Source organism: Notothenia coriiceps, unplaced genomic scaffold, assembly GCF_000735185.1.
Source record: "Notothenia coriiceps isolate Sejong01 unplaced genomic scaffold, NC01 NC01_scaffold00030216, whole genome shotgun sequence".
In the NCBI taxonomy this organism is placed as follows: Eukaryota; Metazoa; Chordata; class Actinopteri; order Perciformes; family Nototheniidae; genus Notothenia; species Notothenia coriiceps.
Window position 1 is genome coordinate 358,668 of NW_011362917.1, and position 17,495 is coordinate 376,162.

A 17,495-nucleotide genomic window follows, 5' to 3' on the forward strand; every position below is an offset into this window, starting at 1 on the left:
AAACACCTTGAATTTCAGGGGGGGCGCGGGGCTCCGTTGGCGGGGCTCCGTTGGCGGGGCTCCGTTGGCAGGGCGCAAAGCCCCTCCAAGACAATGGTAGGGGAAACAGCACTTCATTTAAGAATCCCATGGTTTTTGCTCACTTTTTTTTCTGATGTTGCTTCAGCCAAAAGGCATTCCTGTGTTTCCTTCCAACCAAGCAGATCAAAATAACTGGAGTCTTTATATCATTATATCAAAGTTATGGTTGTTTTTGATACAGTGTTAGTCCCCATCTCCAAAACAAAACTGTTTTCTTAGTAAGAAACCAAGGATAAAGAACACTTATGGGACAACTTGCACGATAACCCTAAAACCTAAAGCTGCATTCCTAATGGCCACAACCAGCAGGATCAAACACTAGCACAGGCAACAAGGGTCCACATTTAAACACCTTCAGTGGCCCTACATTCTTCTTCCAATGCAATACTTTCTTTCGGGAAAAATCGTAGCTCAAAAACAGCTTGGAAAACGTACTTGATGTATACGCTGTAGAGCTGCCTATGGGTCATAAGGTGTCTTGGAGATTAACACAAACACAACACAAACACATGACTGAGCTCTACTCGCTGAAGAGTTAACTCCACAGTGCATTCCATCCCCACAGCGCGTCATTAAAAGCATCTCACCTCACCATCATTTATCCCTCCACCACTAATTAGTTCCGATCAATTACCTTTACTCAATGCTGCTTCCACGTTTAACAAAACAGGAAGAGCTGCTTATTCATTACTGCTCTTTTGCCTGTCTTTTAAAATGTCCCTCGAGTTGGTTTCACTGGCTATAGGGCTTTTTTTTCTACAGGCAGGCCTCCATTAAAAAGCTATCCCTCACTTCGGAGTCTAAAATGTGACAGAGGTGGCCTCTCAGACCCCCTGAAACCCTTCTCTGGTCGCGTAGTACAACTGAAGAAGGGGAAGTTAACTTGCTTAATTACAGGCTTTAAAATAGTAAACACTCGCTACGGTTGAGCGGCGTTACTGAGATCCGCCTGACAGATTTGTGGGCAGAAAAGGGGAAACTCTGCAAAGGTGGGTGAGGAAATCAGTCCATACCTGAAGTGGAGCTGGGAAGTGTACAGCATTGAAGGGGAAAGGAATAAAGCCAACATGGTGACAAACGTGTGGCTGGCTGCCTGATTACACTGCAGCTCCAGTGAAGTGACAGAATATAGACGCGTCCAACAGTGTACAATTACTGACAGGACTTTCTACCCTTGAAATCTCATCCAACAACTTCTACACTTTCTGCAACTCCAATTTCTCAGCGAGGACCACTCCGTCTTCTATTTCAACCCTGGAAGATACAACATAAGCATGTCAAAACTGGGAAGGTGGGATAGGACAAGCGGGGGTAAAACCTGATCTACGCTGCAGCCCAGGAGAGAGACGTTTTGAGGGATTCAGAGTGAACGAAGTAGGAGTGAAATCCAAGCCTTCCTTCTTCCTCTCGCTGTCCCCTATATTCTCCGTGTGCCCTCCCTCTGACAGAGAGGTTCATCTTGGACTCTAGGCCTGTTTGTCTCCTCGCAGAAAGGAAATGCAAAGTAGGCTGCTCAGAAACTCTGGGAAACGCCACAGGACGTCCCCAGGGGGGAAATTAAATACCTTCACTCTGATCCACATGGTAAAGTAGCAATAAAGTATTCATTAACCCTCCATTGAAGGGGCTAAGCAGGAAAACAAGCAACTGAGTTAATAAGTCAAACAGGGACTTAGCGCTCATAATAACACCATTGCAGGATTGACAAAACAATGAGAGGATTCGCAGAGCTCAAGAGTACGTAAACCCCACTACAAGATCAAAGACTGCGGGTGCGTCACTGAACAAAGTGAGCATCATTAGGGCATTACCAAATTGCTTCACAAACATTACCCCTAATACTTGTAATCCTTGTGCATATTGCAACACATCGCCCACTACTGGTTTGGCAAAAGGCCAGGCTGTAGATTCTCCTGACTTTCATTTTCCCTCCGTCCGAGGACCTCATTTTTCACCTCCATTCTAAACCGCCGTCCTGCCTTTGCAGCTCCACAGCGGCCCTCCTTGGACCTGGTCTGAGAAATCTAAAGGCAACACAGAGAAAGGCCTGCGGGACGCTGTGCAGCTCATTCATTGAAAAAAAAGGGTCTGATGCCAGTTAGACGCCCACCCCAGGTCTCCCAGAATGCGAATGAACTTCTGTGAATAAGAGGCAAACCTACACAAACACCCCTGCAGCTATAGGACCGTCACAGTGGGGAAGAGTGTGTGGGCGACGCCAAATAACAACAACAACAAGGGGAATTGCATGCCAGGGCTCCTCTTTTGCACTTCTTCAAGAGGAGGCTCCACCACAGGAGGGAGGCCTGAAAGGATGGGTCATTGACAAAAAAACGCCTGTCGGGGGGTCACCGCTGGCACTGGCTCGGCCTCAATGGATGTAAATGAAAGTCCATCCCCACGCATTGCAATTAACACCTACTCCACCAACAGGCAGCAATAGGGAAATCTCCAAAATCAGCATTTCAAAAACATGCCACTACAAAGGCATCAAAGTGCACGCATTGAAATATCCCCGAGTGCTCTCATGGGCTAAACTCTTCAGTGTGTCTTCTCAACAGCCTCATTTCCCTTTTCAAAAGTGGAAAAGTATATGACCTCACCACTGACCAGATGAGGAGGTGGGAAGCAGGGGCAAACATGTTGAAAGGATTGGATTGGAGGGTTGGGTGAAATACTGACGGCAATTTACTCTTAACATGCTCCAGTGAACTCTGAAACAATGATCAGTATAGCATCCTGTTACTGTGGTCTTAACAGAAACTACTTCGGCTCTAACTTCTAAAAAAATAGAACAGTATGGCCTTATATAGTATAGAGTAGAAACAGTCGCGAAGCTGCATCGTGTCTGTACTTAATCTTGTAGGTTCACATTTTTTAAACTTGTAATATAAAGCCAAAACACACCCGGCCTGGTTCCCATCAGTTTTACCTTTTGATCTGATACATTACTCCACCTAATCAATGCAGCAAACTGCGCTGATTAACTCCTGAGACACATCGTACATGCAGAACATGTTGCAGACGGAGAGTTTATTTATGCACAGCTTCTAATCTTGCATGTGTAGCTCTGTTTTGAACATACTCAGCTGTTTATATACTCACTTAATTCCCATTACCTCATCATCATTGGCGTGACATAATGTTTACTTTGTAATCAGTATTATTGCAACCTTTTTTCTAGAAGACTGTGAAACAAAGATTAGGTGCAAGTGAACTTTAAATAACTTATTAGCTATCTTATCCAATAAATACCGTACGATCCCTTATAACAATAATGCAGTTGCTCCAGATACTTCATTCTTTATGAACCCTTTAACTATATGGGGAGTAAAGGTTAGGGTAGGGCTGCTCAATTAATCCTATTTTAATCGCAATTACGATTTTGGCCTGCAACGATTATGAAAACAACATAATCGAATAATTTTTTTATTTGTTATTATTATTTATTTAAAAAATAAAAAAGATTATATTTTTTTTATTGGTTTTTCAATTGAATTACACTTAAAGTTCAGGGTAATTAACTGTTAAAAACATACTACACATTTTTTTTTTCAATGGATAATCGTTTTAAATAATCGTGATATCAATTATTGACCCAAATAATCGAGATTATGATTTTTTCCATAATCAAGCAGCCTAGGTTAGGGTTTACATTGTTGTACATTTTAAGTTCTGTTCTAGGTCAGAACTTAACAAATAAGACAATAATCAAAACGTCCCATTCCACCAAGATGTTGGACTATTTTATTAAGTGAATAAATGGTTAAAATGTTGAAAACTAGAACAATTTATTGTGACCATTCCATTTTGCATGCACAGTCCTTGAGTATGGGTAATATGTTTTGCCACAACTGCAGTACAAACTGATTGTCTGTCACAATGTGGCCGCTTCACTTGCAAAATGCCCATCACTTGTGTGTGATCTGTGAATGACACACAATTGTTTTCCGCCTCATCCGGAGGTTACGGTACAGTGGAGCATCTCAGTCGCGGTGTATTTACTGTAGACCTCAAAGAAGGGAGGTCACATTAGTGGGCCCGAGTCTCCGAGGCAGCGAGACGTATCTGAAACTCAATCCCCCTCTGACAGAGGGTGAGAAATGATGTTGAGGTTGTAGATCAGAGTGGGTGCAGTGGCCTTGACCTCTTCAGTCAGGGTCATGCCTCACCACTTGACCTTTCCCCAAAACTCCCATATACTTAGAGTCTTCAGGGACTTACACATGCATGGAGATGGGCTTTAAGCAAACCTTGAATTGGTCAGGAAGTGCCCCATACATATAAGATGTAAAAATAACACTATAAATGTCCAAATACAACCAAGCCCCAGAAGATCGACATCAGTCTTTGGTATTTTATTCAAAGATCAACAAAAAAAGCAGCCAACTAATAAAACAAGCGCATGAATCTGATGTTTCTCATAACTACACCTTGTCCATGAAAGAAAAAAGTTTGATGCATGAAAAACATTTTTAACCCAAGGACACTGTAAGTGTTTCTTTCTAAATAAAAACAACTGTGAGCAAAACTGGGAGTGACACCGCTGGGCAGACCAGAGCGATGTAACCTTTCGGGAGCCGGAAGGAAGGAACAAGAGTGAACAAGTGATGACTTGGCTTTTTGTAGCAAAGTGGGAGCCAAGAGTCTTCTTGTAGCTAAACGCAGAGCAGGGAGGGGGGCGTTGTGTTGTGTAGGGCTGGAGTTACAGGCCTGGAAGTACGGGGGAGCAGATCCCTTCAAAGGATGGTATGCCACAGCACTGGGCTTTGAATATGATACCAGTAAGTAACAGACAGCAAGGGTAGTGAGTGAAGGAAGGGAGGAAGGGAGGAAGGGAGGGAGGGAGGAGATACTGGGAGAATTTGCAGAAGTGGAAGACCAGGCAGTTTGCCCTGTTCTGGATGAGTTGGACAGGGGCCGAAGGGAGTACTTTGACTGTCCATTTTTAAAACAACAAATATAAAGTGCATGTCCTTGTCTGTTGAACTAAGACAACGTGATTTGTCTGGGTTTGGTAAATGCTAGGCCGTCATGGTCAAATCGAGTAATAATAATAATAATGCATTTTATTTATATAGCGCTTTTCACAACTCAAAGACGCTTTACAGTATGAGGGAGGGTAGATAAAATAAAAAAATAAAAAGGCAGTCAAGAGGAAGTTGATTGAGAGGGGGGGGGGGTTATGGGTAGACAGAGTTGAAAAGATGTAGCAGGTGCTCAATGTATATTTGTTCACCTGGTGCCAAATGATTTCCTTTTTTCACGCATATTCTCCGACATCCTCTAACCCTAACGCCTTCTTCTCCAATTTTACTGTTTCCCTTAAAAAACACTTAACGGTACTAGGAGAGGGCAGACTTCGGGCCAAGGCCATTTTGAAGTAAAAAATATTTGGATCTGCTCCAAAACATGTTGGGTTCTTCCTTCGCTCAACACAAGTTCCTTAGTTGGAGATTAATCTATCACATTACGTCACATTGTAAAGTGTAAACCCGAGGGCAGGTTTCGGCTGCACGAACGCGTCTAATCCGCCTGGACCATTATTCTACCTGACACCTTAATCTGCCACAAGAGAAACACCAGCGCTAAGAATATACAGTGTTCAGTCCCAACGGCGTTACAGAGACAAAGCCAGTCTGATTCCTCAACCTGTTTATCCAGTCCCCATAATGCCCTGCTTTCACACGGGAGAAAAGACACAAAATCCCACAGGAAGTTGTAATTATGCCACCTAGAAAAAGGACCAACCTAGAAGCTTGGCTGGTGTGCTAGATACCGAGTCGCAGGCTCAGATTGAGAACAATGTCATGTCTTGAGAACTCTTCATCATTATCTGTTGACAGTTTCTTGAACAAAGGGGTAGAATAATAACAAAAGATGCTGAGTGACAGTTTTCTCTACAGCACTGAGGAGTTTCTTAAAGTGTAATGCCACCTGACAGGGCTCCCATGATGTAACTTTAGCAACCAGAGTCAGAGTAAAACCTTCCTCTGGCACTTCTTTGATTACAGGAAATAACCAACTACTGTCTTTGGTTTGAACATGTGAAATCAATTACATCTCTATCAAGTTGGCCTACATTCTGCAATACATAATTGCGTTCGCTCCGCTCTGTTTGTAATTGCTGCTCTAATTCTGTAGTTTTGGCCATTTTAATTGAAAACGTACAATTGTAGTCCCATAAATAAAGAGCACATGGGAGGATGTGGTGCACTAGTGAGGAGAAAGTGATTCACAGTATCTGGACAATTCGGCTGGTATTTTCCAGTGTGATGAGGAGAGGAGAGGTTGGGGGGGGGGGGGGGGGTGCAACAGATGCAACAACATGCCTGTGAAAGACAAGCCGGACAGACAACACTGGGTCCTCAGTCCTTTGGAGGCGAGGCACTGACAGAGCACCGTAACCCGACTCAGGGGACTGCTCCACAGGTGAAGCCCTGACCAAAGAGGGGAACACCACGCTCTCAACACAACACATCCCTCTTTCTGCAGATGCTAAAAGAGAGCAGGACTTCCATGCCAGGAATCCCAAACACCCCGGGCGCCGTGCATTTACTACCGTTCCCATGCCAGGGGAAGAGAAATGAGAAGGGGAGGGAAGACAGACAGACAGAACTGCGGCAGGAAACCGAGCATTCAAAGATGAGTTGGACTATATTTAGACGACACCTTCACCTTCCCCTGCACACAATCATCCCTTAGAGAGCCTTGTTACCTGCCAACACATGCACATCTAAGATATATCCAGCAACCATTGGCCAGATGTTGGAGAATCAGTAGGCAAGCGCTGATACAGTTTCCTCTTAATCAAATATTAGGACCACCCAAACTGCCAGCGATACACTTTACAACCTCTCGGCCATATGGTGTCAGAATCAACTACACCAAGGTGTCAAGTGGCTATATTCTATAGCACTCAAGCACAATGACTCGATTCATCTGCCTTAATAAAGAAAGGGTTGTGTGCATTTAACAACCATGGGAAGGAGAGAATAAAACAGATATTCTATCAGCGCTGGGTGGGAGGCAGACAGTGGCTGACTCGGCTTTGAGATGACACTGTGACCGCGATGTTATCTACAAAGGGAAGCTGGCACCATCAGAGACAAGCACAGAGATTGCTTCTGGATTCAGGGGCAATGTGCTGAAAGGTGCCAACATGCTCATCTTTTTTGAGGGACAAATCACACTCCTGTCCCACACATACACCTGACAAGGAGAGAGGGGTGAGAAAAGGAGCAATATTGCCTTTTATAACAGAGATTCGCAAGGCTGACAGATATAACAGTGAATTGCAAAGATTCATGGAGAAGAATTTGAGACATATTCAAATAAACAAAGCATTGCACACATTACATTACTTTGTGTGGATAACATGCCAACATAAAATGCATTGATGTTCATAAATCTTTCCGAGCAAATTGCTACTAAAAGCTTTATATACAGAATGTTGTGCCCAAACTCTATGAAGCGTTGAAATACCATCCACATAGATTTATTGAATTCCATTGGTGGTGTGCTTCAGATGGGACCAAAGTGCACTTTTTTTCCAGCTGTCACAATCATATTCAATGCATTACCAATTCAAACAATGTAGCAATTGGTCCGGAAATAATTTGCAATCATAGACCCATCAGTCATACACCAAATAGGTGACATAGTTGATGTGACAAGAGGCTCACAGGCAGATAGCTAATCGATCTCCTGGACCTGTCAACCTGAGACTATTGGACATGTAGGCGTCTAACGATTACCTATGACTAGATAATCATACATGCTCCGAGTTCGGACGAGGAATGCGGCAGGTCAGCCATCACATGTCATTTTAGCACGGCTGTTGCTGATTGAAAATGCAATGAAGAGTACCATGACAGTTCGAGATCAAACTAGAGCTCAGAACAAAGTCTTTTCGAATGAGATTAATGCATTTCAAGCTGATATTTACGATTTTTTAAGCATCTGCAACATGATTTTGAATGAACTAAACATGGTTCCCGTGTGGAGGACACAGGATCAAATCCAGCTCTACATTTACCACATGCCATCGCCTCTGTCTCCCCCTTTCAACACTGTCACTTCAACAAAGGCACTGGTGGCCTGAAAAATATATTTTTAAAAAACAAAACAGGTGAAGGCATGTGTACTATGTCTGATATTTGGATTTAAATGTGGTGCAAATTCCACTCCACAAAGCTTAGGGAGCTTCTGTATGGTGACCTCCAAGATACAAACACATACAAGTCATGTGAAAATGAAAAAGATTAACACTGCTTCTGGGCCTCACACTTTTTGCTTCATCACGCGCTGTCTTCTCTACACCCACTCACATTTCAAATGTTTTACACAGTCAAAGATGGCTCCTAGCTAGCCAGCACCTAACAATAAAGTGACATTCCTGACAGCCGGATCACAGCAGAGTGCAAGTTGTTCTGAACCAAGCTGCGTTTGCACTTAAACCGCCGCCACCACCCTGCCGACTGCGCTCAATGGTGAACCGCTGAGCTACAAATGACCGCTGTGCGCCTGCTGAGGGAGAAGAGAGTTTTACACTAAATATAACCTGGCTTAGCTGCTCTGTGTGGAGAGAAGCTGAGGTCTGGGACATGGCCAAAGCAATAGTGGTTTTCAGTGCTTTGTCAGTCATTACTTTGCTGCCGTTGGGATATATGGACTCAGCTCTCACAAAGTGTAATTAGAGATCACAGCGGCAGTGCCAAACTACTGGGGCAGCAGCTCCTGCATGTGGTTCAACAATACTGCAACATTTCAGTTAGGGCGGAGGTATGCCAATGTGCTCCGGGTGTCTTGGAAATTAGACAGCGGCTAATCATAATAGAAAATCACCCAGAGCAATTCTACAAGATACTTTGCATATTGTATTTTTATTGAGTATTTTAAATACTGACAGTGCAGGTAGAGACAAGTACAGTGTCAGATATACAGACAAAAGAAAATGTACAAGGTAAATCGAAAACAAATGACAAAGTGTGTTTGTGGGATCAACAGAGAAAAGGATGAAAAATTAAAGAAAAAGAAAAAAAAATAATAATATTAATGAAACATAAATAATAATAGAAATAGTATAAACAATAATTTCAAATATACGTTTAAAAAAAAGAGAAAAAAAAAAAAATAATAATAATATAAGATTATAATGATTGTTATTGAACATAAAAATAAATCAAGTTGCTTTTAGCAAAAGAGGCCTAGATGCAAACTCACTAAATAAAAAATAATAATTATGTAGACCCAAAAATCAATGTAGATTATACTTGGCTCCAGCCTCATAAATGCATTCTGCCACAGCCAATCAGGTCTGATAAGAAAATCCTGACCACTGAGATGTACCTCCGGGGCGCAGAGAAGAAAGTGACCACCGGAGAGTGTTGTGTGCACGACAGTAATAACAGTTTAATCATTGACTAGTATGAGTGATGGGGCGGCAGTAATGGGGCAAGCCCAGAGATGAACTGATAGCAAACTGTGGACTTATCAAAACAATTACCTCACTCCTAAACTGCTTTTTAGCGCACATTTATTATATGTAATCCTTATCTGTTGTTATTCCTGGGAATTCAAAAGACAAATGACTGCATAACAAGGGGTGACACATATCAGAATGCCTGGCATTTAACCCCAAAGGGGAGTTTCTAACCTTTTACGCTGCCACCCACCCACCCACACACACACACACAGTCACACACAGTCACACCCGATATAGGCTAAATACTTTTGCTGAGGAGTAAAAATAGGAGCCTGCTGTTAGCCCTTCACAGGAGGGCGTGCAGATGAGAAATATGTGGAGTAATGACGGGCCAGAGCTGCTTCCTTTCACTGCCACCTGCCCCGTCAGTGCTGAGCTTTGTGCATTGTGGCCAAGCTGACCCACATTGTGGTGTTTCACGTGTGGATTTGGCCTTGTATGTACACAGTAGGAGGAGGGGGGGGCTTTTAGGCTGTAATCCTTATTATGTTATGGCATTTAAGGGACTTTTCTTTTGTACTGACACACCATAATTCAATCGCTGTAGCCGTAAAAGCAGCAGTTTTAGTTTCATTTACACCCAGTGAGGTGTTGACGGTTCTCACGTGACTTCATGGTGCGATGCATGGCCCCACCCTCAGCAGGAGATGACGTCCGCACAAAAATGTACAATCGTGGGGATACTTGACCCTGTGCCTCTGTTTACTCCGAACAAATGTTTACCTGCTGTCTGTTTATCTAAGCAGACTGAAAAAAGCTGTTGTTTAAAGACCTTAAAAATGCCACTGAAGGCTTTTAGTTGCCTGTTACCTCTACCGTGTCAACGATGGCACAAAGCTTGGACAGTGCTTCAGTTTGTGAGTGAATGAAGTTGTGGAAGCAGTGGTTTATGTGCCAGAGCCATAGTCATGGATTTAGATTGGGATCTTCTTAATGCATGAACTGAAATATGTCATGGAGGGAATGTGGGCCGGCAGCGATATGTTACACTCATGGCAAAACTTCCCTGGAGAGTGGAGAGTGCTTTGTTCATTCAGAAAACGCAGTGTTTTTCACAGTGTAATACAAAAGCAAGAATCTAAAAAAAACAGCACATTTAAATCAGTCGACCTCTTAATGGATTTACGCCTCAAAGGCACTTGCATGACTTAGGAGTCTCACGGAGAGGCGATGCTCCCACACCATCCTTTCACATGTTAATTCACTAGTTCCCTTTAGTGATGGAAAGCTTAAAAAAAAAAGAAGAGCGGGCTGATTTGGCGGGACTAGATTGTAACGGAGTTAAAGAGTGACGGCTTGACTATACTAGTACTTCACTCCTGTACACTTTGGTCACTAGCTTAAACACCTACATGTCTCCAAAGAAAGTTTTAAACTATTCCAGATAAGAAATATTCACCAACAAAATAAATGGTTTTATTATAAGATGTTCCCACTTCGGATAAAAATGCTATTGCAACAGGTAGTTGATTTATCAATATGATTTATCAATAACTCAATATTGGCGTTTTAGTGAAGGCAGTTGGTAATCTATTTAGCAACTGTTCAAGCAAAGATTGTTGAAAACACACTGTTTCCAGATTCTCAAATTTGAGGATTTGTTACTTTGTTTGTAACATATGTCAACGAACTGAATACGTTTAGGTTTTGAACACATGGTCGTAGAAAATATGCAATCTAAATACATTGCCTTGAGCTGTGGGACGCTATAACAGATATTTTACACTATTTTCTATAAGAAAATTAAGTATTTCAAGAATAATCAGCAGAAAAATCTATACTTAAAGTAAGCGCAAGATGCTCACATACTGTAGATGGCATTTGTTCCAAACACTGAACTTTACAATCAAGTGTCTTGACCATGAGTCACTTTGGGGCGTGGAACTAGCATATTCTCAGCCTCTCAACTATTTGCTCTGACCCCTCTGGTGGGGGTTTCTGGCGACAGCAGTCTTGTCAAAACCAACCTTAAAATCTACTGATTATCCACGGCGGATTTGTTTTGCTCCTTCCCTCGTTCCACAAGACACTCGTCTGACATTGATTTCATTTATTTGCTGTCTGAACTCAGGCAGACTTCTTTCTTTTTGCCGACTCAGCTTGCTAGCTCAGAAAAAACCTGATAAGCCCGAACAAAGTCTACTTCCAAGGTTTATCCCCCCAGACTCCACGCACTCTAATCTCATTGAAATGTGTACAAGTGGATGCATTTTTCTGCTTATATCTTCTAAATATTTGGACACCCAATACCTCCTCCTGTGCGCATTACACCAAGCCACAACAAAGCAATTAGGTCCCATGATTTACTCTACCTGCTTTAATAGGGACGTGAGGGCCTCCCAGATGGAGGTCACGGTTCTCAACTTCGCTCCTCAAGCTACCGAGTTAATCAGTTTGAAACATGTGTTGAGTTCAACGCAGAGAGAAACATCCCGCTTTATAGCCTCAATTTAACTTTCCCTTAACAGTGCTGCCATAATGATCAATAACAATAAACAGGGGACTGATTAACACATTCTTTTCCTGAGTGTCGTAAAATAAAAGCTTGCACACTTTGTCTTCATCCTGGTTCCATTAAAGTTGCAGCTCAGAGGAAAACAGCGAGTAGCTCAAGCACAAACTTAACACATCATGATGCATCAGGGGAAGTAGTGCAGCCTTCTTGCCAAGGTAAGGACTACAAGGGCCTCTCAGAAAGCAATTAAGGGAGAGAGAGTCATAATATTGAATGGAGAGGGGGGGTGCATTCCTCTGAGAGAGGCAGCGGCAGTAGACTGTGAAATTCATATTGACTGGAGAGGCAAACACGCAGGTAAGCAGCAGAGCCGAGCTTTTTCCACTTTGCCCCTCAGTATATCCGCTGCTTTCACATATATTTCTAGTGAGTTCAGCCATCCAGAGACGCACCTATACAACAGCCTATAGAGTAAAACACAATTTACTCTCTTGAAAACAACACAGCGTTTGTGGAACTAAAATGATATTCAGGGGAAAAAAGAAATACTGCTGAGCTCTGGATGTGTGCTCACTGATGTGGTAAATCCTACTTGATTAAAGCAGGAAAACGCCTTCGACAATGAACTGTGCCAGTCCACTTAATTAAGTCAACTTGTACGCGGGGAGCGCTGGGAAATGGAAAGCAAAGCAAACAGGGGCGCTCTGCTCGCTCCCTCGGCTTTTCTCTTCTGGATGCTAATCAAAGGCTTGATCTCGGAGCAGGACAGGCCTCGGGGACGTGGCTCTGCTCGGCTGATCCTGGCAATTTGCTCTTGATAATACCCTCGCTCTCACTCTGCACCCCTTTTGGAAACCATCTCACCTAACGTAAGCACGGGCGCTGGAACGCACCAACACAGCTCCACTAAAGTACACGTCTGCATCCCCGGGGAATAATCACATAATGACCGTAGAGTTATTACATGCTGCTTATTATCCCGTCTCCCTTCGTGCCTCCAATTTAGGGATTCCATTATAAAGATGATTGAAGTTAAAGACGCTGCATTTGATCGGCTAAAACAACAATCATGCATATTGTTTCGAAGGGAACAAGACGCACAATATCTTCAATATGTGCTTCTGTTCAGCTGCTTTTCTTAATTGTTTGTACATTATTAGCCAATGGAAGCATCTGGTGGTTATTAAAACGCCTGGAGGTCTATTGGAGGGGGGCAGCAAATCAGAATTGCATGATTTGTTTGCGGTGTTCCTTGCAGTGAAACACGAGTCCGGTGATGCTGTAAGTTTCCCCCTTTGCAACAACCCCTAAGCGCTTATCGAAGCCACAATCGCTCCAATTACACAGCTGTCAAGTCATCAGTCATACAACCATCAAACACATGGCGGAGTTGATTAAACCAGCACAGGATTAGAAGAGTCCCAACAACGGCTGCAAACCAGGAATGAGAGGCAGGTGGGAGTAAAGAGGGGAGGATCAGGTTCTGGTTCTTACCTTTGAAGGAGATGAAGACGCGGGGCGCGGCCAGCGGGTCGTTGATCAGCAGGTTCCCCAGAGCGGAGCTGGACAGAGCCAGGAGGAAGAGGGCCGTCCACAGACCGGCCGGCTGCATGGTGGAGCAACCTCCAGCAGCACACAGAGAGATAAAAAACACCTGCAAGGACGAGAAGAAATCATTAGAGCTGTTCTGTGACTCTTTATTCGGACGATGTATCGTCTACCTGATATAATAATGACAATATACTAGCAAGTACAGACTTTCAAAGATCAATCAACGTTTAGTTATTCACACAAGACATTGGATGAAGGAACTAAGTGAATGAATTATAATTTAAATAAAACCACAAAGCTAAAACAATAAATACAATGGATTGTTGGGCTGTTGTAACCAACATTGCAGCTAAATGAATAAAATACAATTGGCACAGGAGTATAAAGTCATTCTTTCCTCACAGGTAAAATACTACCAATCCTGATTCCCAATGGTTAGGACCATAGGTACATGTGAAGTTATATTAGCTACAAGTTAGGTACTGTATAGGTTTAACAATGACAAAAACACATAAACTGGAGGTTCAATTCCAAAAGGTATACAATCAGTCGTAAACGTAAAAATGATCAGGGTTATGTTGATAACACAATGAGATGTTAGTGTGAAAATCATCCATGTAAATCGTAGAATAAATCGAAAAGATGATCTCCATATATTGTAGAATAACAGGGTAATGTTATTATTTCAACAGGTCTACAAACACGTGAGAAGACAAGATGCTTTTTCAACTGTACTCTGCAATAACAGAAAATCTGCCACAGTTTTCTTTTATTAATTTATGTGACATGTCAAATCAAAGCTCCCAAGGGACCCATCCCTGCTGAGGTGAAGAGATTACGCCCAGATCTCTGAGAGCTTCATAACAACTGATTAGTCCTGATGGAGAAGAGCCAAGCTGTTAGAGATATTTGTAAACACTTCCATTTGGGAACTATTAGGGTTTGTTTTTTTCGGGGTGTGCCTGTGTGACAAACTGATGGGAAGATCATGCTGACTCTAGTGATCTTCTCCACGCACCCAAAACACATTCCTACGTCATGACACGGTATGAGAGTGTGCTGCTCTGTAATTATCACCTAATACCGGGTTGTGGTCTAGAGAAAGAGACACAAAAAGTTGTGATTGGTGTAATTTAAGTAAAATATTAACTCCTAACTAAAAAGGGTTTACAAATGATGACAGGCTTAAGCGCTCAGTTTAACAAGTCCTACAAACAAAGAGGTGAGGTCATCAATAAAGTCTCCAGTTAATAAATCATCGACACCAGGGAGCAACCACAATGTCAAAAATCAGCAGAAAGGCTTGTCTAACAGCCACTCTGCCCTATGGCTATACCCCATCCAATCATTGGACCATGTTGTCACTTGCACTGCATTTTTATATCCCATATGAAACTTTTTTCACCTCACTATTCCCAAAATAGCTGATAAATCTCTTCTCTCTTTCTTTGACTACAAACCCTGAATATTTGGAAAAGGTCTCCATCTCAAACACACCTTCAGAGCCACAAAGAGTCCTCAGACTGCTTGGCTGCAAGTGGATTTATGAGCAGAACCCAGCTGTTTAAACCTCGGCTGTTTACTGACGATTTGTTAACCATCCAGCTGTTTATTCTGAGACAGAGGCCAAGTCCTTCACACAAGCAGATTAAATCAAACAAGGCACCGAGGAGCCTGAAAGACTGAGTCCACTGGTTCAAACTGTGCTATAACGATAAACATTTATACTGTCCTCAGGTGATTCTAATGTTGTAAAATGAATACGTAAGGTCATCATGAAATCATTTCAATCCATGCTCCTTCAGAAGATATTACATCCACTAATGCTCTCAGTTTCGTATTTGCCTGCAAGTCATTAACTGCCACATGTTGGACAAATGTAATGCAACCAATAAAACAACAGCTATTAACCACAAGTAAGGGCAGAGGCAACATAACCTTCCTCCTGAATCCTGCTGGTATATTCAGTGGAACACTTAAAAGACAATAATACTCTTCTTTATCAGAATAAATGCAACAAAAATATAATAATATCAAACTTTATTAGTATATTTCCAGCTCTATGTTGTTCAGCAGTGAATGATACTAAATGTAAGCAGAAATAAAGGTTGAATGTTGCTGAATGATACAGACTGTGTGTGACAGACTGGCAGCCTTGGCCACACATGGACGACAGAACTGTAAACAGTCTGGTGTGGTATTAGAGCGCAGCGTAAATTGAAATAGCAATACACTAAATAGTAATAATGAAGAATAAACGGTGTGATCTATCGGGATGATAAGATGTTTTAGTTGAAATGTGTATGAGAGAAAATAATGCATTAGAAATAAATAAAAAGACGCTTAACCAGACATAAAAACGCAGCTTAAATAGATATGAATGAGCACAATAACGCTTACCTTATTGTTACAGCTCTCCGAATATAACTTCAGATCCAACCCCGCAAGTCATTGAACAAACCAAATCCAACAGCTCGCTCACTTTCGTCTCCAAGTTGAAATAAGAATATAAAATCCCGGTGCTGCTCAGGAGGGCAGTCCGTACCTGTGCACACTGCGCGGTTATTGGCCCCGGAGTTTGGCAGTGCACAATGGGAAAATGAAAAAAAAAAATGTAAAGCAGAAAATCTTCTCTAGCTTGTGCGAGACCGCGAGGCGAGGAGATACTGGCGTCGCACGAGCACAATCAACATCTCGTGGGAAAAAGCTTTGGAAACAAAGTCCCTGTGGTGTAGAGAGGTCCAGCGGCGCGTGCTCCTCCTCAGGAAAGTTGGGCGCTCCTGACTGGAGGGAGGCAGCGCGAGCAGGTGGATGCAGAGGCCCGGAAACACACCCACAGGGCGGGCTGAGCAGAGCCGCCCCTCGGTCAGCCGGGAGAGAGGGATCTCTTCTCGATCTTATTTATTCAAGAAAACATGTGAACAACATTCATTTTATTCAGGGGTTGGGAGGGTTTCTTTAAAAATGTATCCCGTTACATCTTTTATTATTTATTATTTTATATTGTTGTTTTTTTAAGATTGAACATCCTATATTAATACTTTTGAGTCTTAGTTTACATGTATTCCAATATAAAGATAACATGCAACAATAGGATACATTAAATTCAGGGATGGTAAGATTTATTCCATTACAATGACTGATTACCTGTATGTAATCAGGAACTAAGTATCACACAATAGTATATTACATGTAATCTGATTACTTATTGTTGCTTTTGGATTACCTTTATATCAAATGTAAAGGTTAATGTTACAATAGAAATATTTTTTAAATTTTTCTTTCTCAATTTGACCTTTCCAAGACCATAATATATAAACAGTAGGCCTATAGATTTTTTTACACGTTACATTTTTTAAAACTTTTTCTCAGAATGTCTTATTAGAGAACATTATGAACATATAGGCTACATTCAAGTTTGGTTAACAAATGTATGCTATTACAATGACTGATAACCTGTAATGGAATCAGTAACTAAGTATCCCAATGTAAAAGTAATGTAACCTTACTTTCAGTTACTTTAGGATTACTTCGATATCAAATGCAATGCCAATACAATTCAACTAAATATGTTTAAGTTTAAAACATAAATTGAAGAGAATTGTATTTTTGTTTGATACATTAGGTGTCTACATGTGGTAACAAATGTAAAAAAAAAAGAGATAATAAAAGTAACATTAATGAAAATGCAGGCAGTAGGCTATACCTGACCTTTTCCAAGTATAGTGGACAACAAAATGGAATAATTTACAGATAGTTTACATGTTAATGCTTCATCCAATTAGATGTTGTCTCCTTGGATATTGACAGTTTATTAACAGCTGGAAGGCACAGCTTGTTTGGAGTCCATCCATCTCTTTATAGGAATGTGAAATTGTCCCATAAATAAAATCAACTGTACACAAACATATATATATTCCA

The 17,495-nt window shown here is 41.9% G+C and overlaps 1 protein-coding gene across 4 annotated transcripts in view; it reads right to left on the minus strand.

Moving 5' to 3' along the window:
* Positions 1-16,370, minus strand: part of LOC104959412 (semaphorin-3F-like) — an 81,609-nt gene extending 65,239 nt beyond the window's left edge. For 3 of the 4 annotated variants that reach the window (XM_010787304.1, XM_010787303.1, XM_010787301.1), the window contains exons 1-2: positions 15,975-16,369; positions 13,518-13,677 (exon numbers count right to left, since the gene is read on the minus strand). In XM_010787304.1, coding sequence (XP_010785606.1) covers positions 13,518-13,635 — 118 coding nt within the window. In that variant the 5' untranslated portion in view covers positions 13,636-13,677; positions 15,975-16,369. Of the gene's footprint in view, positions 1-13,517; positions 13,678-15,974 lie in introns of all 4 variants that reach the window. The other variant, XM_010787302.1, reaches the window with a different exon arrangement.
* Positions 16,371-17,495: the final 1,125 nt, after the last annotated feature.